At 40.3% G+C, this 24819-nt stretch overlaps 1 protein-coding gene across 1 annotated transcript in view; it reads right to left on the bottom strand.

The window, feature by feature from the left end:
• The window catches only part of LOC139717805 (uncharacterized), a 78721-nt gene that overhangs the window by 9412 nt on the left and 44490 nt on the right, over window positions 1-24819 (bottom strand). Inside the window, exons 7-20 of the mRNA XM_071629304.1 lie at window positions 24022-24191; window positions 21750-21846; window positions 19475-19524; window positions 14407-14515; window positions 12716-12812; window positions 11741-11841; window positions 8927-9019; window positions 6982-7055; window positions 5975-6089; window positions 5263-5351; window positions 4336-4441; window positions 3108-3251; window positions 1851-2684; window positions 1183-1281 (exon numbers count right to left, since the gene is read on the bottom strand). Of these exons, the coding sequence (XP_071485405.1) occupies window positions 1183-1281; window positions 1851-2684; window positions 3108-3251; window positions 4336-4441; window positions 5263-5351; window positions 5975-6089; window positions 6982-7055; window positions 8927-9019; window positions 11741-11841; window positions 12716-12812; window positions 14407-14515; window positions 19475-19524; window positions 21750-21846; window positions 24022-24191 (2178 nt within the window). The remainder of the gene's footprint in view (window positions 1-1182; window positions 1282-1850; window positions 2685-3107; window positions 3252-4335; window positions 4442-5262; window positions 5352-5974; window positions 6090-6981; window positions 7056-8926; window positions 9020-11740; window positions 11842-12715; window positions 12813-14406; window positions 14516-19474; window positions 19525-21749; window positions 21847-24021; window positions 24192-24819) is intronic.

The following is a 24819-nucleotide window of genomic DNA, read 5'->3' as shown; positions in this document are numbered from 1 at the left end:
CGCCCCGTGACGACAGTCTTACCCAAGGAATGATCTTTCCTTGATCTTCTGCCATTTAAATGCCGTTACCATGGCAACGCAGCTTCCAACACGTCCGAAAAATATGTCTTGCACATCTTCCCACCAAGACTATTGTGTGTGCCACATTTCATAAGCTTTTGTCAAAAACTGAGGAAGTAGTTCAATCCACAAGATCTTTCCTTGATCTTCCGCCATTAATATGCCGTTACCATGGCAACGCAGCTTCCGACACGTCCAAAAAATATGTCTTGCACATCTTCCCACCAAGACTAATGTGTGTGCCACATTTCATGAGCTTCAGTCGAATACAGAGGAAGTAGTTCAATCCGCAAAATCTTTCCTTGATCTTCTGCCATTTATATGCCGTTACCATGGCAACGCAGCTTCCGACACGTCCGAAAAATATGTCTTCCACATCTTCCCACCAAGATCAAGGTGTGTGCCACATTTCATAAGCTTTGGTCAAAAAACTGAGGAAGTAGTTAAATCCGCAAGATCTTTCCTTGATCTTCTGCCATTAATATGCCGTTACCATGGCAACATACTTTCGGGTACTGTCAAAAAATGCGTCTTGCACATCTACAACCAAAGGCACACATCTGTACCAAGTTTCATGGAAATTGGGCAAAAACTGAGGAAGTAGTTTGCAACACAAAATTTTCCATCATTTTGGCTCATAATATGTGAGCTGTTACCATGGCAACATACTTTTGGGTACTGTCAAAAAATACGTCTTGCACATCTACAACCCAAGGCACACATCTGTGCCAAGTTTTATGGGAATCGGTTGAAAACTGAGGAAGTAGTTCGCAACGCAAGATTTGCAACGGACCGACCGCCCGCCCGACCGACCGCCCGACCGACCGCCCGACCGACCGACCGCCCGACCGTCCGCTGATTCCTATATACCCCCTTCAAACTTCGTTTGGCGGGGGTATAATGAGTCTGGGATCACAAAGTCAAAACTGAGTCAGCCCCCTCCAACCCCCCCCCCCCCCAAAAAAAAAGTCTTGTCTTATACTTTTGAGGGAGCATTGAATCAAGAAAACCCTCATCCTATCTGAGCAGACATCAAAACACCTTCCATCAAATACTCTCAATTACTTCATATAATCATAAGCTGCTATGATCTACATAAGCTGCTATGACAGAAGCGCATACCTCCTTGTTGATTATCTGGTTGGCCAGCAATACTGGAGTGGCGCACAGGTCCATGGCCAGCATATTGCTACCAAACACTCGCACGGCGAAGGTCACAGCCTGCCGGTGGTCAAACAAAATTTGAACAATGACCTTCTTTTACATGCAAAGTTGTCAGTGGCAAATCGAGCACTTCAAAGTCATATTTTTGCAAAACAATGACAAAATATTTCTAATCATACAAAAATGAGTTTAACATTTAATACTTAACATAAAAACACAAAGATATTGAAAAGTCACATTGTCTACTACTGTTCTCAAACAAGGTTAAGCATAAGTATGTGTTGCATGTCACTTTAGGATATCTACTTACTGTACAACCAGAAATGTTCACATTCATTCTCATTTCACGTATTTCGCATGAGCTAAGATTTGCAATATTAAAATGTATGTGGAAGTTCTTGTCTACATTATAATGCATTGGATGCCAGTGGAAATTCGCACGCAAATTTCATGCTGCAAAATTTTTTGGTTTATAGTATGATATCTCTGAAAAGGAAACCTTTTATGACATTTACAGGCCTAATTTCACTGATTTTTAAGTCACATGAACAGACCTGTATAAAAAAAAATAATAATAAAATAAATCATGGTCATTATTTTTCTTCTTTTTCCACCATAAATCTCACCTGAAGGGGACTGATCATGAGCTGCTGAAGGTCAATCATCAACTGATTGGTTGCCCTCTGACCTTTGACCCCGGCCTGCTCGGTCACCATGGCCTTGGGGTTCAGGACCTGGCAGATGTCCTGCATCAGGTCGCAGGTGTTCCTGATAATGTACACCATGTCCACTAAAGAGCTGGAGATGGGAAGGGCCACGTGGGAGCAAGGCGTGCCGTCTCCCGAGAACAGACCCAGCTGCTCAAAGATCGCCCTCAGCGTTTCCCGCTCCTGCCCCCTCTCCATGATCTGCCCCTCCTCATACGATGATGATGCTGACATCGACGACGATGACGAAGACGATTCCAGGCTGTTGTCTGCATCAGAGCTGTTAGCCCTCTCGGAACGGTGGTGGCTGCTGCTGCTGTTTGTCAATTGGTCCTTCCCCGACGCAGACCTGCCCCGATGTACCGACTGCCTCCCCGCCATGAATGCTGCTCGCGACTGCACGAAGCTTGCGGCAGATAACTCGGGGAATGACTGCGAGTGGGTCAAGTCTGTCTGGGAAGGTGCCGCTGAGGCAGCACGCAAGTTACTGTCGGGGGAATGTTCCAGATTGGAAGTCCTTGTAGATGGACCAGCCTGGTCCCGAGCACTGTCTGCAACACTTTCAGTCTGCGAATCTCTGACTAACGACCACTGGTCGGTTCGGTGGATCAGTTCGTCAATTTGCGGGAACGATTTTGTCCTGACTGGGCGTTTGAAGTTCAGCACACCGGTTGGGGTGAAACTGAGGCCCGACGAAGTGGAGTCTTGCTGCGTTGCTGGCTGGGGTTTATCATTATTGTTATAGTTCTCTCTCTATACAACGTGAAAGAAATCAGAAATGCTGTTAAATAAGCATGTTGTATCAGCAGAGAATAAGGTGATACTCAGCTTGGCACAGGTTTGCAATAACAGAAGATAAATTTGCTGATGAACAGGAATGCAAGCAATGCACAATTAGGCAAATTCTTTATCACATAACCTCTTCATAATCATTCAAAGGTGTATGTGAATTCATTTGCCCCTTCTTTCTGCAAAAAAAAAAAAACAAACACACAAAACACCACACTAATCTTAATGCTTCTTTGAATTGCCTACAATTAATGTTGCTGGTATTCACTGACATATTAAAAACTCAAATGACCCTTAAAAGACATCATATCTTTTTCAAAGTGACAACTGCTATGCGTAACTCTAAACTATGTGTTTTCAAGTGAGAGTCACACTTTCGCCCCCTACCTGTTGGTCTCTGGGAACCACACTGGCGAAGGCAGAGCCGATAGACTGTGTCAGCTGTGTGGCATTGGAAGGCCGGTGGTGACCACCGTCGGAAGCATTAGCGCCCTCGACGTCCTGGGAGAATTTCAGCTGGACAGTTTTGAACTGAGATGATGGACAAAACAAGACGAGAAATGCTTGACCATGATATATACCTTTAAGAGGCCATCCATCTATTGAGGATGAGTAATCTAAGATAATGACCTGTCCAGTAATATCCCTCCCTCCTCACACGCACACATACATGTGCGCAAACTTGATGGAACTGTGACTGTTGCAATGACTCCCCTTTCAAATTAAAAAAATGCTCAACGTGTGGACAAGTTTAAATGAATGCTCAAAGCTCCATTATTCAATCAATCACAACATCATTTAACTATATTCATATCACAATGTTTGCAATAAGATTTTGCATCTTAATCAAACTTTTCTGTTCTGCATCAATGGGCTTAGAAATACCCACATGAAGCACTATATAAATGTTAATTATAATCAATATCATCATATTATTATCATTTATTCCTAGTGGCTCTTGTCGAGCTGATTAATGAGGAGATAGACATTCATTATGTGGATGTTATTTGTATCTCTGTGCCATCACCATGGACACAGATGGAATAAGTGTGTGTTACCACGATGTTTTCTTATTGGCTGGATTGCTCCTGTGTTGTCAGGGGTCTTGCCAACATTTTTTGCTGCAGGCCAAGCAATGTCGTACTTTGGATTTGATTACTGCAAGCCAATTTTTGTGTGGATAACATCTCATAACAGAAGATACGTTGAATACTGGGATTTCAAAAAATTTTACATCCAGAGGAAACTTTGTCTTGGTTTTTACTGGAAAAGGATTTAAAAAGTTCAAATAAGACTTGGCCATATCTCACCATACACATACACATTGCCTTTTAACCCGTTTAACAAGGACGGACTGATTTTGCTACAACATGCATTTCCAAAAGACGCTTGCCCGAGTATACTCAGGACTCGTCCTCAACGGGCTAAAGTGTTCCTTTCACCACAATCATTGCCCTTGGTGAATATACATGTAGGATGACAACAAAATACTCCTCCTTGCTCAAATATCTGGTCTTCACAGATGTAAAGAACACGAGATCAGCCCCCAAATCACTTGTTGCGTAAAGATTTTCCATGCAACATTTACTGCTCTACAGAGCAGGGAGACTGTTACCTGATCTCGAGCGATGCTGTACACAAGCATGGCCTGGATGTCTCGGATGAGATACTGGAACCAGTGCACCGCCGACGAGGTCAATGCCTTCCGCCACTCTTGGGTGCTGTGTGTGGAGAACGGGTGAACGCATAGTGTGAGAGTTTGCAAAATCCATAATAGCAGGAAAGGTGTAAAAACTTTGTCATCTTTGGAACAAAAAAAAATGTGTTGGAATGACATTGTCTGCTGACAGTCACTTCTCCCGCTGACACCACTCAATGTCAGTCCTTTATACTACCAGTGGAGTACCCACAGTGTACCTTTAACAAGGGCTTGACGCTAACTTTTTTTTTCTTAGGTGACTAAAATCTTTGAATTTGACATCTTGGCAGCCCAAAAAAGAAATGTATTGGCTGAAATAAAAGGAAATGTTACAATGCATTTTCAATCATAGTTGCCTGATCGGGAACCATTTCTTTTTGGAAATTTAGTGGCCTGGCAATCATTTCTAGCGGCCCAAGGCCACCACACCACCGCTAATGTCGAGCCCTGCTTGAACCAACTACAATCCACATCAAGGGCGGATCCAGGAATTCCGTAAAGAGGAGGCGCCCTTACAAAATTAAAGAGGGCGCATGCGCCACCCCAATTTTTTTTCCTTTTTATTTCTTTTGTTTTAACAAAAAATAAAGAGGGGGCAAGCAGCCAGCGGGCCCCCCTCTGGATCCGCCACTGCATATGTTAATGAATCTAGCTCTACGACAAGAATTGAGGTGGAAAATACCACATGAACATGAATTGGGTGTGTTTCTTTTCGCATACAGGACCTCTACTTAAGGCTTTTTGAGGTAGAGAGGAGGGTGGGAAAGACGCTCTGGGAACAGATGAGTGAGTGATGAGTGGTGCAGAGCGAGCTAGGGAAAGATGGAATTTGCCCTCCTTTACCTTGATGGGATGTATTCCTTCCAGTCCTGGTCTAGTCGGTCCAGCCGACGCGCCATGGAAACCATCGCTGGGTCGATGTATTCTCTCTTCTGTAAAGACAGAAACAGAAAAGAAAATGGGGAATAGCGGTCACCTCTCCCATATTTTCTTTTGCCACCGGTAGTTCCGCCTGCCTGAGAATTACAGGTGGACAAACCTGGAAGCTATCAATTTGGAGGTCAAGGTGATATATTACATACTGCGCATGTATTTGTAGATTTGCAAAGATGGCAATAAGACAAAACAACAACACAACAACAACAACAAACCAAGTGCCCCATAAATATGTAAATACACTGCCTCAAACACTAGCAATACACTTTGTCGGTAAACACACTGATTTCTTCTTGGGGAGAAAGCCCCTTTACGCAAATGAATCAAAACTAGATAGCTATCTCCTATCACCTACATGGATTAGAAAAAGCATGCACAGAAACTCATGCTCATGTTTATAGAAATATTATTATAATTGTTATGTGCTTCCAATGAAACTAACTTTAAACACTTGCGATTGTATTGTGCATAGTGAAGCAACACTAGAATTCACAACATGCAGTATGCTACTATTAAATAGATATATACATGTACTTTCTAACTCTTTTGTCACTTCTGGCTATTCTCTTCTATCACTTCTACTATCCATTATTGTGACTTTATGCCGTTCAGTCAGTACCTCCGTGTCATGAGAACTATTCCTTGCTTCAACCTTGTCACACAGCACAGAGACGTCGGCCATCAAGCAGGTGTAGAAGGTAGTCACCACAGTTTCCATGACTTCGATATGGTACCTGCAAAGAGCACACATGATTCCAAGTTTGAGTTAGGGGGAATGTCTGAGAAACATCTGCAACATTCTGACATTTATTTCATAATCTTAGTACAAATATGACAGAGCTACGGCCACAAAATCAAGAAAAGCAAACACATATTTATGGGCATCCGTATACATACATTCTGATATTTACAAAATCAAAGAGACATATGACTGGCAAAATGTAATGTTGATGTAACCTCTTGCAAAAGGACAAGTTGGTACATTGTATTAGGCTATATGAATGTACATTATGCATGTTTACATATAAACAGACAGACGTAAGTACTGGATGCACACACAAACATCACATATTCAAACACATCCTCATACACACATACACTCATGCACCTATGTACAAATCAAACATGATAATGTTCAACAACATGTAAATCAGTGGAAAATCCCATTTTCTTTGCTCATTTTCCACTAGTAAATTATATTCATTTCTGGTCAGTTTTCTTCTGTCTGCATTTATAAACATGTATACCAATTACAAATTTGTTTGATAAAAACTGCAAATATTTAGCACAATCACAAATCTACACATGTGTGTAGAACTCAAATATCAGATCCTTCTAACTGCAAACAAAGATCCCTTTGTTACTGTCCCTTCAAATAAGATTAAAGCAGCCATGCACAGGACAATTTCTAAAAGTACGCAGAAAGCAGCATTTTTTACTCATGGTTGACATTTACATGCCAGTATCACCTTCGTTATTTCATACCACCTACCTCAAATCATTTGTTTGAGGTCACACTGTCACAATATAAACAAATGATATATTTTAAAAAAAGCCAAAACAATAGGTAGAGAGTGAGAGGGATAAGTATAAACATAATGGAATAATTTGCAAGGAGACACTTACAGCTGAAATAACCTCCTGTAGTTTTCCTGGAAGTAGAGAATTTCTGACTGTATATGCACAATCAATTTACTGATCTGTATGTTCAGAAAAGAAGAAAGAAAGAGGGGATATGATAAAAAACATCAACACTTGGAATGTAAGTGTTCTGTGATCGCACATGAACACAGAGACAAAATCCCTTTCAATTTGACATTGAGGAATGAAGTAGTGGTACTACTGTAGTAAGTCTACGGCCTGTGAATAAGGTACCAGCAATATTTCCTGCTACTTACTCCTGAAAACGAAAACAGCACAATTTTCTTTGAAGCCGGAGACGGGTTTGAAGCTTTTCATTCTTTCATTTTTATTCTAAAAAACATTCATCGCCTTACAGTGGTTTGAGAATAGGTTGTGAGATTTGACCATTGCATATCAGTTCATGGAGCAAATCTACATCTAAAACAAAATACAATGGAAGTCAAAGGTTGCTGTACCATTTTATCTGACGCACCTGGGATTATCAAGAAGTTCTTATCAAGAGCTAATCTAAGTAATTGATTGTATCCACCACAGGTCTGTTGCCTAATGATACTTGCAAGGTAATGCACATATCACAGAAGCGTTCAGTGTCTTTCTACACTGTAGAAGGAAATGTTCTGTTTGATCAATTATAAGACAGAAATCATTTCTGGACGGGCATGAGAAACTAGATCGTGGCATCGCAATTTGGGATGGTCAAGAGGGGTCAAGAGGAGGACAAAGAGCAACGACCGAGTCGTCACGTGAAATGCACGGGTGGCGGATGGCGCCCTTGCTAATCAGCAGAGCTTGCGTGCTCCAAGTGTATGTGGACTGTCCAGTAGCTAAGACTCGTCATACTTGGGTTGGAAATCTGGATTGTACAGTGCCTTGCATATACATTTTAATATTGTTTTTTGGAGTGCGAGGCCAAAATGATATTTATGCCAGGAACAGCACTATCCATCATCATTACTTATGGGTTGCACAGCATTATGTATTACAATACACCTGTAACAAGGACAAGGAGGGCAGGGGAGTACCTCTGGGACTGTTTGGTTATTAAAGCTACTGCCTCTTAGGCCCGAATTCACGAAGGTGGTACAAATGAAACCATGGTTTAAACCATGGACAAAAACCATGGAGCGCCAAGTGTCGCACAGAGTATTTTGTTACGAAATTAGTCATTTCATTGACAAAATGACCGTTTCGTTAACAAAATTATCATTTCGTGGACGAAATGTTCATTTAGTTACAAAATGTTGTCATTTCGTTACAAAATAATCATTTCATCGATGAAAAGACTGATTTCGTAACGAAATATTCCGTGCAACACTTGGCGCTCCATGGTTTCATATGTACCACCTCCGTGAATTCGGGCCATTGAGCCTAGTACAAAGTCTATGAGCCGTCAGGGTCTCATATTGAATGGGTGAATACAACTGATGGGGATATTAAGAAGCAAAGACAGGATTAATATTTGGTAAGGACTGCACATTTTGGCCAAGGATGTGCAGTTTTGGCAAGGATACCAATGGATATAATGCACAGTGCCGCCTTGTGTCAATGAGCAAGGCACTTTATCCCATCCATGATGATCTGTCTGCCCGCGTTTACCAAAAAATACCTTGTAGGAAGGTGAGCACAATTTGTGGTTAGATTTTACAGCATGAGAGAGCCGTCCACTGGCAACCTGGCCAGAATTCTCCCACGGGAATGTGAGAGAAGTCACTGAATGTGGTGGGGGGGGGGGGGGGGAGGAGTTGACTCCAGTGACTTGGATAACAACAGGTTGTAACAGCTTTTAACACCATAGTCGTGGGAAGATTGTACACATCAAAATAAACGACTTATACATTTCACAGATATATGTGTCATCACTGCGACACGTCACTTGTTGGATATTGGGAGGAGGTAATGGGGCAAAGACCGTCAAAGGAGAAAGTACCAGTTCAGGTGAGACGGGAGTGGTGTACGCATTCAGACGGAGCTCCGTGGTCAGTATCAGCTTCTGACCATTGTAGCTACACTGGACACTTTCCTGTTTGGAAAAACAACATTTGTGAACAGTAAGTAAACATAGAAAAACAAACCCCTCTGTACAGGGGAAAAAGACAAACAAACAAACAAACAAACGAACAAACAATGACATCATGCTCTGCAAGACATTCAGAGATCAAATCCAGGAACAAATTGTCATGCCACATCTAACTTTTCAAACTCTAACTTTTTGGAGACCTGTAATTGAGCCATGTAAATATAGATTTGAAGAAATGATTTACATACAGCAGGGCATACATTCTTCAAGTTTTGATAAAGTGCGGCAGGACAGGCATGGGCCAAAGGTCACAACAGACTGTCAACTAGGAAGGAGACAGACATTGCCGCCACACAAAGTGAGTTGAGCACAAAACAGAGCTAAAGGGTGTTTACTCTATTCAGCATTCTATGTGATGATATCACATTTTACCATGGCCAGATAACAAAGGTGACCTTAAGTCCATGTAAGTGATTACATCATCTTGTCTTTGTTTCCATGAAATGATTATGAGCAGCAAACTCACAATAGCAAAAGAAGAGAGGGTGGGGGTGGGGAATGCTCATCTGCATTTATATCTTCTCATAAAAAAGGCACGAAGTGTGCATTCACAGTTGTGCTCAGAATTCCTTCAGACAGACATTACGAGCCTTCGCAAACATGACAGATAATGAGAGGGCATATCACTCGTCAAATGTGAGAGATTACAGCGCCACTTAAGCGTCATGTGGGGTCAATATAACCTGACATGCACACAGGACTACTCATTGGTGCCTGGTTTGATTCTTTATCTTGGGAAGAAGGGACTATAAATGCAGCACAAGCTATAAACGTCACATGTTGGTGCGCGGGTCCAGAGATCTCTTCCAAATTCCTCTCTTGGTTTCTTGCCATGTTTTTCCCCCCTAGTGAATTCAAAATCATGTCAGCATCATAATGTTAATGGTCTCTGACTGTGCACAGAAATAAACACAAGCTCTGAGATGAATTAGGGACCTGAGCTTTCGATCCTAGCAGAATCTTCGTCAGAGGCAAAATGACAAACAGGCAGGGAAAGCAATCACATATAAGGACTTCACACAACAAGAACAGACAGGGACAGGCTGGGTACACAAAACAAAGAAAACAAAGGAGAGGGTGGGAAGTCATGGGCAAGGAGCCCAACAGGTAAAGGGAGGGGGATTAGAGCGAGCAGGAGGGTGGACAGACAAAAGGCAGAGGAGAGCGGACAGACAAAAGGCGGAGGAGGGTCAGTAATGATCATTTTTTACAGCGCCACTTAAGCGTCATGTGGGGTCAATATAACCTGACATGCACACAGGACTACTCATTGGTGCCTGGTTTGATTCCTGGTTTGATTCCTGATTGGTGCCTGGTTTGATTCCTGGTTTGATTCCTGATTTGTATTTTTATACAGCCTTTTCCGCCTACACATACACACACTAGGTTTGTTTGTTTATACATACTTGTGCTTATTTTGCCCTGCCTGCTTATCTACATACATGCATACAGTTTTCACATGTGCTTTATTTTATTTCTTTTATCTATCCATCTGTATATATTTATATATATATATATATATATATATATTAATTATTTTTTTCATTACTGTTATTCCATTGTCACTTTTGCCATTACTATATGTGTATATACTTTGATATGTTTGATTACTTCCTTTTGTTGCCTCCTCCTGGTACACCTTTAGGGCTCCCTGTTTGTTCATCCCCCCCCCCCTTCCCTTGCTGTTGCTTTTTTCACTCTTTCCCTTTCCATATCCTTCTGGTGTTCCTTATCTTCTTTGATGTTGCCTCCCTATTCATCCTTTCCTTCAATGGTTGCCTCTTTGATCCTCATGATCATTACTGACCCTCCTCCGCCTTTTGTCTGTCCGCTCTCCTCTGCCTTTTGTCTGTCCACCCTCCTGCTCGCTCTAATCCCCCTCCCTTTACCTGTTGGGCTCCTTGCCCATGACTTCCCACCCTCTCCTTTGTTTTCTTTGTTTTGTGTACCCAGCCTGTCCCTGTCTGTTCTTGTTGTGTGAAGTCCTTATATGTGATTGCTTTCCCTGCCTGTTTGTCATTTTGCCTCTGACGAAGATTCTGCTAGGATCGAAAGCTCAGGCCCCTTTTGACTCCATTTTACTTCATTGGCTCGCCTTCATTGGATAAGCAGTTTTCAGCAGCTTTTTTTGCTACATGAATTAGGGACAGCGGCATCGGTCAATCCCCCCCCCCCCCCCACTTATGCAATGTTGCACCAATCATTTCATGAAAATTGCAAGGATCAGAAGTATCCCACGAGACAGCGAGGCCAGTATCTCATGCCCACATGGCACCACAGGAGCCCTAAAGGGACGCCTTAGCATAATACATATCTCAAGGTAGACCATGCCACTCAATGAAAGAGGGGGTGCAAATCCTATCAAGCATTTCACAAGACAGTCTTTCCATATTCAAATTGGGAAATGTCACTGGCATTCTTGGAAGCCAAACAAATATGGAACTAAATTGTCATTTTTCAATGCTTGATGAATGGTGTGTTATTAGTCAATTGTTTAATCAGATACCAAAATGTCATCCTTGATGTAGTTCACAGGAATTTAGTGAACTTGGAAAAGGGGAGTAAAGGAGTTAAGTCTCATCACTAGATGGAAATGAATTGTTTTCCTGAGTTTTTTTTGTAGAGACGAAAAGTATACCAGTAAGTCTCTCCATGCAAGCTCACCTTCAGACTGTGTGTGATCATCGTCTGAATGTCGTCATGGAGACGGCCTTCCAACATCATTTTGAGATCCAGGGTTTCAGAGAGGAGGGTGATCAGACATACTGTGAGGACAGGTCACAAATAGATAGATAAATACATAAATAAACACATACACACATACAATACAACTGAGCATTCATTTGGCTTTTCCACGAATCAAATCAGCTTATTCATACGAGATCAATGCATATTTAGTGTCAGTGACATTCAAATTTAGGTGAATTGGATCATACATGATTATGCTTCAACTGAAAGAAAGAATCATGAATGGATAAGTAAATTTGTTTAAAAGAGTGAAAGACGTACTTTCCCCTGTGCAGAGAGTTTCAACATTTGAATGCCAGCATTTTTTTCCCCTCATTTTTCTCAAGACATCACGTAAATAGAATATGTCAAAATGAACAGTAATTTGTTATTTTCTTCTTCTTCTTCATTTGTTTGTTTGTCTCTTTGGGCTGGTTTGTGGGAAGGTGGTTTGTATCACTATAACAAAGAAATTGGCAACTCTGTGTGATGTGCAAATGTAGGTGTTGCACAGCTCTCCATTTGGTTTGTAAATAAAAATTAAATAAATTTTCATTTTTCTCATGAGAAAAACTTTCTTCAGACCTGTTCTTGGTATAGAATAAAAGTAATATGTTTTTGTATGTCCTCCTCAGCAGATAAGTTCTGTCTGTGCCCAGTATTTGAGAAAAACAGTGGAATTTTGTGTACAAACCAAACAGAGAGGTGCTCAACACCTAGATCACACTGAGATGCCAAATGAATATCTAACTCTCTAAACTTTTACAGTTCATAACTTTTTAATGTATCTGATTTTTTTCCCCCTAAAATTTCCACTGATTTATATTTCTGATTTTTCTGTTTTAACACAAAGCAACACAATATCAACATGGAATCTCCCTTTAAATCAGAATGGGCGACCTCTTGACTTACCCACTCTGCTATTGGGACTTCTCTGTTGCAGAAGTTTCTCTAGCTGAGAGCAGCATCTGTCCTTGAGACTGGAGAGAGCTCTGCACAGCATCTCATACTGTATCCAGAAAAAGACGGTTCAAAAATATACTGTATACGCCATATATTTCGCAAGTCCAAGTTTTTGCGAATCGGGAATTCCCGACAATTTCGCGAGTGGTTAAATTCGCGATCGTGGAGTCCTGTACTGAACGGAGAAGTGTACACGCGTACGTCACATTCACATCGGGATCAGAGTCAATATTTTCGTGTGTCTTTAATTTCGCGAATAGCACCCGACTCGCGAAATTCGCGAAAATAAAAACCTCACGAAATATTCGGCGTATACAGTATATGAAATACATATCGTCACTGGGGTGACAAGACCTTGCATCTCAAATTTTGGTAAAATTACTTTTTTGGATTAATGGTCAGATAATCAGTTAAGTGATGTCCTGTCCAAATCCTACTGCCTTACCCCCCCCCCCCCCCAAATAAAGCCACCATGGCATGTCAGAGGAAAGGCTATCCCATCTGATATAGTGCTTTGGCAGCCATGTTTTTCTGCTCTCCTGAACATTTGGCATTTTGTAGATACAAGGTCTTGTCTCCCCAGCGACGATATATTTGCTTCCGTTCATTGGGAATCCCGCAGGATATACACAGGATGAAACACACATACTGAGTACTTCTTTGTTTGAAGGAAATCAAAGCTGAAGTATTTATAAATGTAAAATCTTGCGCAAAAAAAAAAGCCATTCTTCCCCCACATTGGGAAATACCCCAAAGTCAAGGGTGCACCTCCAAAACAAGCTCAGCAGGATCGACACCTGTCCTTGAATGAGCACGGAGCTGACTAGCCTAGTCTTTCTGGTGGCAATTGGGGGGGGGGGGGGGGAAGGGCTAAAAAAAAATCATGCCCTGGAAAATTAACAAGCTGCCAAGTGCATGCAGGGAGGAAAAATCTGGGACTGTCCTACGGAAATCTACAAGGTAAAACTTGATGCAGAAATAGACATTATGCGTGTTGTACAATATACTGTGCCTTTTGCCTTTACATCATAAACTTTGGGGGTAAGCATAGTTAACACACAGCTCTGCATGTAATGTCAGTTTTTTTTTTTTTTTTTTTGGGGGGGGGGCAATCAGGGGAAAAGAGAGAGAAAGAGAGTCGGTGCTTTTGTCTTATTTTTAGGGGGGGGGAGAGGAGGGAGAGCAAATAGGGCCTTTTTTAAAATAAAAAGTTAGGATGTGTCACATGCACAAGTATGCCCTACGCACAAGACTTCACAGTAACCTCTGTGTTCTCGACTAGGAGCCCCTAACTGTGTATACGAGATAGGTTGCAGCTGGTAAGGAAACACTTAAACTAACATTTTTACATCTGAAGAAAACCAAAGCTGAGGCAAACATATAAAAAGTTCTTACTGCAGTTGGGTACAAGATGGATGTAAATTTAGAGTGAGAAGGCAGAAAATAAAAATAGGGAAGGCAAGTACACAACTGTACATAACATTAATAGGAAGTGAAGAATTTGCTACAGTTTCAGCAAAGAGACAGATACAGAGAATGCAATCAACATCACAAAAACAAAACAACAACAAACAAACAAACAAACAACAAACAGCCTACTAAAACTCCAAATAAAACACAAATTTATTGGAAGTCCATACCTCTGTTCTGACGAGAGTGACCCGAGCCTGATGCTTGGTGAAGACATCCTGGATACCCCTCAAGGTTTGGGACAGGTGCCGCAGATACCAGTCCACACCCTCAAACATCCTACCAAGGACACACAGCAAGACAAATGAGAGACTTCCTTCAAACAAGGCTACAATGTATGCTGTGAAATGCTTGTGGAATGATGGTCACAGCAGTAATGGTCTTGATTTAAGATGACAGCACTTTCATCATATACTAGAAGAGTAATTCAGTATTGCTGGGGTAACACAGCTTCTGAGAATGAACCTTTCCTGGACCTGTTCATTCATTCGTTTATTTCATTCTTCGGATAAAAAGATTGGAAATTACAATCATGCATATATACACAATATGTGCAGGTTAAAATGTTAAAAAGTACTATCAGCGAACAAATACAATAGAACAAACAGAGTCCATCATAATAAAGAACTAGAAATGTCGCTCTGGCGACTGGTATGCCTCCGCCATAATGCATGATTTTCCCAATAGGTCTAGATAGTACATGTGGACAATGTGTGATTACATTTTCACAAAATTGGCAAAATATTGAAATGACAAGTTTGTCACAAATGTGTTGAATGTTCACCTTCCTTGACCTAGGTTTAATTGGATGAATAGGAGAGCATGTATCTAGGGATTTAAGGACTTTAACTTGACTTTGACCCATTCATACATTTAGGCATTGAGTAATTTTCAAGGTACAGGTGTGGAGAAAAAGTGCAATTTCTGAATTGAATAGTAAATTGTTACCATTTTCATCTGGCCCTTGACCCTAAAATTCATAAGATAATCACTTTCAGGTAGAACATACATAATATGTACTAAGTTTCAAGATAACTTGAGCCACTTCCGAGATATGGAGGAAAAAGTTAGTTCAGCACTTTCACTTGATCTTTGACCTTTTGACCTTTAAGGCAAAAAAAGAAGAAAAAAAAAACTTCCAGAGAATTTCTATTAGGTTACACATGCATACACCAAGTGTAAAAAAAAAAAAAATAATAACCCTGCTGGCATTGCATAAATATGAAGGAAATAGTAAAATTTTGCAGTGTTACACTTGACCTTTGACCCCTGACCTTTGACCCCATGAACTCTACATTCTCTAGATAATCACTTCCAGTCAGTACATGTGTTATAAAGATACCTTGAACAATTTTCCAAGGTACGGAGAAAAAAAAAAGAAGTTTTAATATTCTTACTTGACCTTTTGACCTTTGACCTTTGACCTCATGACCCAAACTTTCACCAGAGAATCTTAATTAGGTAATACATGTATACACTAAGTTTCAAGAAAATATCTTCAGGTATTCAATAGATATGGTGGAAATAATGAAATTTTATGTATTTGACCCTGACCTTTTGACCTTTGACCTTTGACCTCATGACCCAAACTTCCACCAGAGAATCTTAATTGGGTAATACATGTGTACACTAAGTTTCAAGAAAATATCTTCAGGCATTCAATAGATATGGTGGAAATAGTGAAATTTGATGCATTTGACCCTGACCTTTTGACCTTTGACCTTTGATCTCATGACCCAAACTTTCACCAGAGAATCTTAATTGGGTAATACATGTATACACTAAGTTTCAAGAAAATATCTTCAGGCATTCAATAGATATGGTGGAAATGGTGAAATTTTATGTATTTGACCTTGACCTTTTGACCTTTGACCTTGAGCATGTGCACCCAAAAGTTGATAGGCACAACTTCACCCCCTAATACACATACATGCCAAGTTTCATTAGGATACCTCAACAGGTTTTGATAGTTACCTTGTCCACAAAATTCATTACGGACGGACGGAAGGACGGACGGACGGACGGACGGACGGACGGACGGAAGGACGGACGGACGGAAGGACGGACGGACGGACAACCCGAAAACATAATGCCTCCGGCACCACTTCGTGGCGGAGGCATAAAAATGAAATAGGATGTATCAGTAAAAGCCTTGGAGGCTTGACAGGTAGATACACCCACGACGTATGACATAAAAATAGCTACAGTACGGCACAGAATAACTCAATGTGTGTTCGCGCTTGAGCGAGTGCGTGAATGTGAGTGAATATAAGTGGTTGCGTTAAACATAAAAAGACAAAAGATAAAACTTATACTTAATTTTAAATGAGTTCAGAAATTGAATACTGCGTAGTGATGGAGGCAGAGAATTCCACATATTAGGTCCAGTATACCGAATCGATTTATACAGGGAATGGGAAGTTACTCTAGATTTGTGAAAGAGTTGTCCATTTCTAGTATCATAATTATGTACATCCAGATTCAAAGAAAACATTTCCATCAGATGTGTACTCAGGTAATGTATTAGAAAAGTTTTGTGCCTAGTTGTGACAATTATTTTCACAATTTTGTTCCCAATAATGTTATTACTGGATAATCCCAAATCAAGATCATGGATTAAAAACAAATGTAGCACTGATCAATATCAATAACTATAGAGGGTTTAATATTCATACAATGCATTACACCACTAAATATGAAGTGCATCAACGTCCAAACCTGGCGCTGATTTGGCACATGACTAAAAGCCTGACAAAGATTCATTGTTAATGATGGCATATAGAAGCAGAAAACAAGGAGGGTGACAGGGAACAGATCTGTGTATTTGTTAAAGGGGCATAGTGTAGAGGGCGCTGTTGATGATACTGCCGATCACCGTTAGCATTGATGCGAAGATTACCGAAGTTGAGCTGTCATCAAGAGTAAAGTGCGTAGCTGTTGTGTAGCTGTTGCTAAGTAACGTTGCCTTTGTTGTCTTCTCTGTGCATCGCGCATTCTGTAGTAATGCCAGGGTGCGTGCATATGTGCTCGTTATTATGACATCACAAAAGAAATTTGCTAAAGCTGTCATCCCCCTCAGCCAAATCATGAGCCGAACTGTGATCCGACCACTGACTACAGTGAATCGGACTTCTTCGGACTCGGGGAAGTGGGCCAAAGCGTAAGCGCTAAAGAGGAGTCGATAGCATATTTCTCTATAGGAAACTTGCGCCGTGCGCCCGCGTATGCATTTGACTAAAACATGAGGACCATGCACCTTTAAAACATGCTGATCTACATGTATGAATCACAAGTCTATTTGTGTGTCACAAGTTATATCAACGCTGATCACACTAGCCGAGTGAACTCCTGGTGCAAATCTAAACATGGACACATCCATAAAAGAGAAAGAAAGTGTGTGGGGTCATGAAATTCTTCAGCATTATTTTTGCCCTACCCCTCTACTTCTGCTGTGTCCAATAAATAAGATGTTAGACTTTAACCACGGCTAGCCTGCCTGTGTACTGTTCATTACATAACTGTTTACTCTTGAATAAGTACATGCAGACTCATGTCAATAATATGGTGGGGTGGGGGGGGGGGGGAACCTGCTGAATCACTGTTCTATCAGATTATCAAGGAGTGTCTGATCTAAGAATGGCAGACATAGGGGGCATTTCATGAAGCATTTTGTAAGCTTTTTTTTTTTTTCTGACAAACTGTTATAAGCTACGGAAATCTTCGCACCTGATTGGCTGAGAGCAAATTTGTTGGACAAATTTGTCGGACAAGATGCTTCACGAAATGCCCCAAAGGAATACTGACGGTATGACCATTTCTCATTGGGAAAAATATCATGACCTTTGCGTTCACACTCCAATAAAAAATCACGAAATTATGGCACAGGACAAGAAATCAGGACTTGGGGCCACAGTAATATGCATGCCTGATTGGCTTGGTTGTCTGCTGCTTGTACCTAATGTAACAATAGCCTGCCTAAGTGTAGCTAGCTGCATGTTTTGCATGTGGTGGCGGGGAGTGCTCAAAACATCGTAAAAGATTCCAGTGATGTGTGGGTTTGCATTTTTGGTAACTGAAAAGATTAAAGGACAAGTCTACCTTCATACACATTAGGATTGAGAGAATGCAGCAATATTAGTAGAACACATCAGTGAAAGTTTGAGCAAAATTGGACAATCCGTTCAAAAGTTACGAATATTTTAAGTATCTGCGCAGTCACTGCTGGAAGAGAAGACTACTACAGTGTATGATGTCACATGCGTACAACTATACAAGGAAAATAAAAAGAGAATTTCACAAAACTTTACTTTTTGAATAAAGTGCACATTTCTTCGACTTGCTACTGACGTATGTTAAGGGTAATATTATTCCCCCTGCCTTCTGAAAGAGAGAAGTCGAGTGTTCTTTTGTTATGCGAGAAAAATGGAAATATGTTGAATTTTCTTTATTCTTTCTTTATATCGTTGTACTCATGTGACATCACAAGCTATTATAGTCTTTTCATCCAGCCATGACTGAGCAGAAACTTCAAAAATTCGTAACTTTTTAACGGATTGTCCGATTTTGCTCAAACTCTCACTGATGTGTTCTACTAATATTGCTGCATTCACTCAACCCACATGTCTATGAAGGTGAACTTGTCCTTTAAAAAAAAAAATATCACAATCCAGTATGTAATTGTTGTGTTAATATTTCTGTGGCTTTCGCCTTGCAACTTTTCCCTTAATGCAACAACTTCTCAATGTCAGTGTGAATGGGCCCTCCAAATGGATGATTAATCATTTATAGGGGTTGATGCTTGGTATGAAGCGAGAACATGCCATCTGATATTCATCTCAAAGATATTACTGGGCATATCTCATATCTTGTACAAGTCTGGCTACTTGGCGTCAGATATACATGTGCAATTAGGTGCAAGGCTGTTGCATATCAAAGCAAACCGATAACATATCACATCTACTGATCGCAGGGAACATTATTGAGCCTTGTTACTTTGGACTACGAATCGAATCAGTTCTGTTTACACACCTACGTGTATGGGAGAACCTGCCATCTTCTAGCTCCAAAAGGCTGATATTAAGCACGGTTTGATACGACTCCAAGCATTAGCTTCTAAAGAAGGGGTAGTTTGCATTTCTGTTCCTCCAGGCAAAGTAAAAACACACAACTGTCATGGCCTTGCCACAATGAAATGGACATGTGCGTAAGCCAAACACCAAATAAAGAGGGGATACTCACTCCGTGCTCACTAGGTATTCCAAATATGTGATTCTCCGATAGATTTCACCCTGTAAAAAAAGAGAAGAAGAATGAGACAAAGAAAGAGTTACAAGGAATTGCAACCTGCATGTTCAACAATCAACTGTATGGGTGGGTACATATATGGTCAGTATGGCTGTCCGGTGTTTCAGGTTATACTTTACCCCCGGATGTCGATACATACGCCATAATACCATCCATTGGAAATAGGAGTCCTCTACAGAGACTCAAGAACCCACAAATGTCTCAGTCCCATATGGCACTTGGATAAAATGACCACAATGAAAACCGTTTGGCTTTATCACTCTTCCAATACTCAAACTAACTGTTTTAATGGTCAAGCAATGAATACATGAAAACAACACACTAGAAATTCAAAAAGAACTACACTGGACAACGCTACGCTTATGTACCTGGTATGTTTGATAATGAATTGTAAATATCTATATATGCACATTGAGCAACAATTGCCATAGTCCCAGGACCACATCTGCGTACATAGTTTGTCTTATGCAACCAGAGCACCTGTCTCTATAAAATCATTACTGGTATCTACAAATCTCAAATCTGCATGTAATTATCAATAAAATAATCTTAAAATCTATTAATGTAATTATAAGTGCACTGTAGAAATAGTAATAATCTTGTTTTGCATAGGTTTTTTTGGTCATTTTCTATGTTGATCTGCTGCATAGAGATACTTACGTGTACATGTACAACTACAAAACATTTGTATATACTTGTAGTAAATATTCAAAGAACAAGAAGATTTGAATGACTGGACAACCTTTTCTCTCTTTTTTTTTTAAACAAAAGATGGCTATCTATGGCAAGAGAATTTCCCCTTTGGAAATGAATTCTGAAGAGAGATATGGTTCAATGCTTTTCTCTTTAATGTGCAACTACCCAATGGGAGAGTGGAACACAAATATAACTAGAAATATCACTTAAGGTGATTAATACCCCCGCCCCGTGATGACAGTCTTACCCAAGGAATGATCTTTCCTTGATCTTCTGCCATTTATATGCCGTTACCATGGCAACGCAGCTTCCGACATGTCCGAAAAATATGTCTTCCACATCTTCCCACCAAGATCAAGGTGTGTGCCACATTTCATAAGCTTTGGTCAAAAAACTGAGGAAGTAGTTCAATCCACAAGATCTTTCCTTGATCTTCCGCCATTAATATGCCGTTACCATGGCAACGCAGCTTCCGACACATCCAAAAAATATGTCTTGCACATCTTCCCACCAAGACCAATGTGTGTGCCACATTTCATGAGCTTCAGTCGAATACAGAGGAAGTAGTTCGATCCGCAAGATCTTTCCTTGATCTTCTGCCATTTATATGCCGTTACCATGGCAACGCAGCTTCCGACATGTCCGAAAAATATGTCTTCCACATCTTCCCACCAAGATCAAGGTGTGTGCCACATTTCATAAGCTTTGGTCAAAAAACTGAGGAAGTAGTTAAATCCGCAAGATCTTTCCTTGATCTTCTGCCATTAATATGCCGTTACCATGGCAACGTACTTTCGGGTACTGTCAAAAAATGCGTCTTGCACATCTACAACCAAAGGCACACATCTGTACCAAGTTTCATGGAAATTGGGCAAAAACTGAGGAAGTAGTTTGCAACACAAAATTTTCCATCATTTTGGCTCATAATATGTGAGCTGTTACCATGGCAACATACTTTTTGTCACTGTCAAGAAATGTGTCATGCTGACCTATATCCTAAGACAAACATTCAATATGAATTCCATGAGAATTGGAAGAACACTGATGAAGCAGTTTTGCCATGAAGCATTTTGCTCTATATTTTACCAATAACATGCCGTTACCATGGCAACGCACTTTTTGCCACTGCGGAAATATGTGTCTTGCACATTAACATATTCAGATGAACATCTGTACCTAATTTCATAAAAATTGATCAAAAACTGTGGGAGGAGTTCGCGACGCAAGATTTGTACCCATTTTTGCCCATAATATGCCGTTACCATGGCAACGTACTTTTGGGTACTGTCAAAAAATACGTCTTGCACATCTACAACCCAAGGCACACATCTGTGCCAAGTTTTATGGGAATCGGTTGAAAACTGAGGAAGTAGTTCGCGACGCAAGATTTGCAACGGACCGACCGCCCGACCGACCGCCCGACCGCCCGACCGTCCGCTGATTCCTATATACCCCCTTCAAACTTCGTTTGGCGGGGGTATAAAAACCACACACACAAAACAATGATACATACCACACCATAGTGAAGGCTGAATTCTCGGAGAAGTCTTCTAGAACTGGACAATAGAGGGCAGCCTGTTGCAGGACCCGCTTTGAGAGCCTTGTCATGTCTACACACACAAACAGAATCAAATCACATGACAAGATGTCATAGTTGATCTTAATAAGGGGATGGTATAGTTTGGTTGAGATGGAATTTCAGGTTTCTAATTTTTTTTGCGAGATCAAGAGAAACCTCTTCTGAAATCTTACAGAGCATACATTCTACAAGGAATTCCAAGTTTATTTGATGAAAATCAGTTTTGAAAGGGCCGAGATATCCACAAACAAGGAAATCCTAATGAAAGGTGGGACCCACTTTTTATTGAGACCACTTTGTTTCACTCTGTTTTTTGATATCTCGGTTATTTCAAAACTGATTTTCGTCAAATAAATTTTTAATTCCTCTTAGAATTGTATGCTCTTTAATATTTCATAAGTGGTTTCTAATCGTAGATCTCACAAAAAGTTAAAATCTGAATCCCCCACCTAAACCAAAAACTATACCATCCCTTTAAACATTCTGCTATCACGCAAGGGAAAACATTCAATAGAGTTTGTTACGATGATCACTTTGGTGTGAAGACATAGATAGGGGATGATTAAAAGTTGCACTTTGTCTTCTGTGTTGACATATTGTAGCCATTAATAGGTTCCAAAGATGTAAAACAAGTCAATGTTCTCATATTAGAGGAGTATGTGTGCATATTTACTTTACAATCGAGTCAAGCAAAAAGCATGATAACACACTCTAATTTGGTCTTTTTTTCTTTAAAGAAAGTTTAACTTGCGCAATATCGAATTCCATGAAAACACATGAAAACATGACACAAACACACAAGATTACACAAAGCAAAGGTACATTTACAGTGAAACCTACATGTACATGTACATGTATGTCATGAGAACAAATACGAGCAAACTTTGTGACATGCGAGTGAATTAATCTTTGAACATTTGCGACGTTCTCCCACGTACCAAACGTGAAACTGGATCACGTGAGGAAGGGAGGCAAAGTTTAGTAGAAAAACATTCTCTGGTCAAATAAATCCAAACGATGCAGATTTGTATGGTTCATCCTGTGTAGGTGTCGACCTGAAAGAAGGTCTGTTTGGGTGAGAAGAGGAGTAAGAAGGTATCAAAAAGAGAACAAGAAAGATAAAGACGAAGAAGGAGTACAAAGAGGAGAGAGAGAGTGAGGAGGAAGAAATGAAGGAAATACTGTCTTTCTCAGACAGTCCTTTAACCTGTTGAGGACGAGTCCCGAGTACCTGGGTACACTTGGGCAAGTGTCAATGGGAAATGCATGTTGTAGCAAAAATCAGCCTGTCCTCAATGGGTTAAAGAGTAGGAAGGGTGAGAAGCGAAGAGCAGAAAAGGTAGAAGTAGAAGTAGTCAGCACAGACTGGAGGGAATTCTTTCATAAGGATTCCAAAAAGGACTGTAGGAGAGGAAAGGAAGCGAACAGAGAGAGGTCTCAATGTTTCGGACAGGCTGACTGTCCATCTTCCAGCAAAAAAAGTAAATCCAATACTGTACAAGTGGATATTTTTGCGAAACCAATGATTCCATGGAATCAAGACATCAACTACTGAAGCACATGGCAAGCCAAAATATTTGTGTGCTTTTCATTTTTGTGCAAATTTCAACATCGCGAAAATTTCCACTCCTACAGTACAAAGTACACAATAAAGACTTTAGAGCCCTTTGCAAGGATGGCCAAACTGTTTGAGTTTTCTGCTGTCCATGAGTGATATTCTTATTTGAAAATTGGGGAGGGGGTAGGGAGTAGGGGGTTCAAAATTTAGAATAAAAAATGCTGAGAAAAAGATAACAAATTGGAATCGTTTTCATAGTATTGGCACATGAAGTACACTCGATGCAATGAGAGACAGAGAGACAAAAGAGACACACAAACATAAAGACAGACGGACAGACTGACAGAACTAAACATCCATCCATACCAGCAAATAAAAGATCTGTACTAATTTCAACAAAACATTGGTAATCTATTAAAAACAATTGTGATCTAAATTTGTCGATGTGAAAATTGGAGAATGGCAAATGTTGATGAACAAGATAAAGGAAAAAAATCAATCTGCTTTGAAAAGAAAAAAAAAAAAAGATGAAAAAAGCACAAGCTCCGCTATATAAATCTGGACTTCACAACACAAAACAGAGCAAATGCGTGATCCGACATACTCAAGCACACTGATAAAAGACATACAGGTAGATATAGTACGTACTTGAAGAGAAGGACCAACAAGTCTCGATACATGTCATGCACACTGGCCCAGTACGATGCCTTGCACACCAGTGGGTCCAAGTTGGGCAGCGGCCCTCTCCAAAACTGGTGGATGAGGGCGCTAATCAGCTGCACCTCTTGTTGCTGCCAAAGGTCATAGGCATTCCGAGTCTACACGACAGAAAACAAAACCAAAAACACAAGAGATGATGCAATTTGCTTGTAAATGAGAGTCTAACTCCTTCCAAGTTTGTTTGAAGAAATAAGATTCATGTTTCTTTAGTGTGATATGAACACACAAAATGATTGACACAGAAAACTTTCATTGGTTGGGGAAGGATACTGTAAATCACAACAAAATGTAATGTGTTGTGAGTGTGTCTATTCTAAGTACTTTTTTTTTTCTTCTTGCCAAATAATGGGACAATTTTTGAGGACTGCGAAATGATGCATTGCATAGTTTCATCTCGTCCATTTATGGAAGTCAATTATGTTATCAAATTACGTGCCTCATTTAGTTTCTATGCCTGGTTCTGCATTTTCCTTCTCTCTTTCACATGTGTTAAAACTATTTTTAAAAAATCATGCATTTCTGATGATCAGCAAAACACCGTCATCGTTCATTTTGTTCAACTTGAGATGGATTCAGAGTATCGATGACATTTCTATAGGAATGAAAATAGCATATTGTATGATTTATCACAAACAATGTACTAAGCGACAAAGGGTACAGCATTGCCTGTATTTGAACTCACTTGAACCATGTATGGCCCTTATGCATTTTTTTTCCATTTTTTTT

This window comes from Diadema antillarum, unplaced genomic scaffold (assembly GCF_040938485.1).
Source record: "Diadema antillarum isolate AM-2024a unplaced genomic scaffold, OU_Dant_1.0 scf00000083, whole genome shotgun sequence".
Taxonomy (NCBI): domain Eukaryota; kingdom Metazoa; phylum Echinodermata; class Echinoidea; order Diadematoida; family Diadematidae; genus Diadema; species Diadema antillarum.
This window is presented reverse-complemented; position numbering and strand designations above follow the sequence as displayed.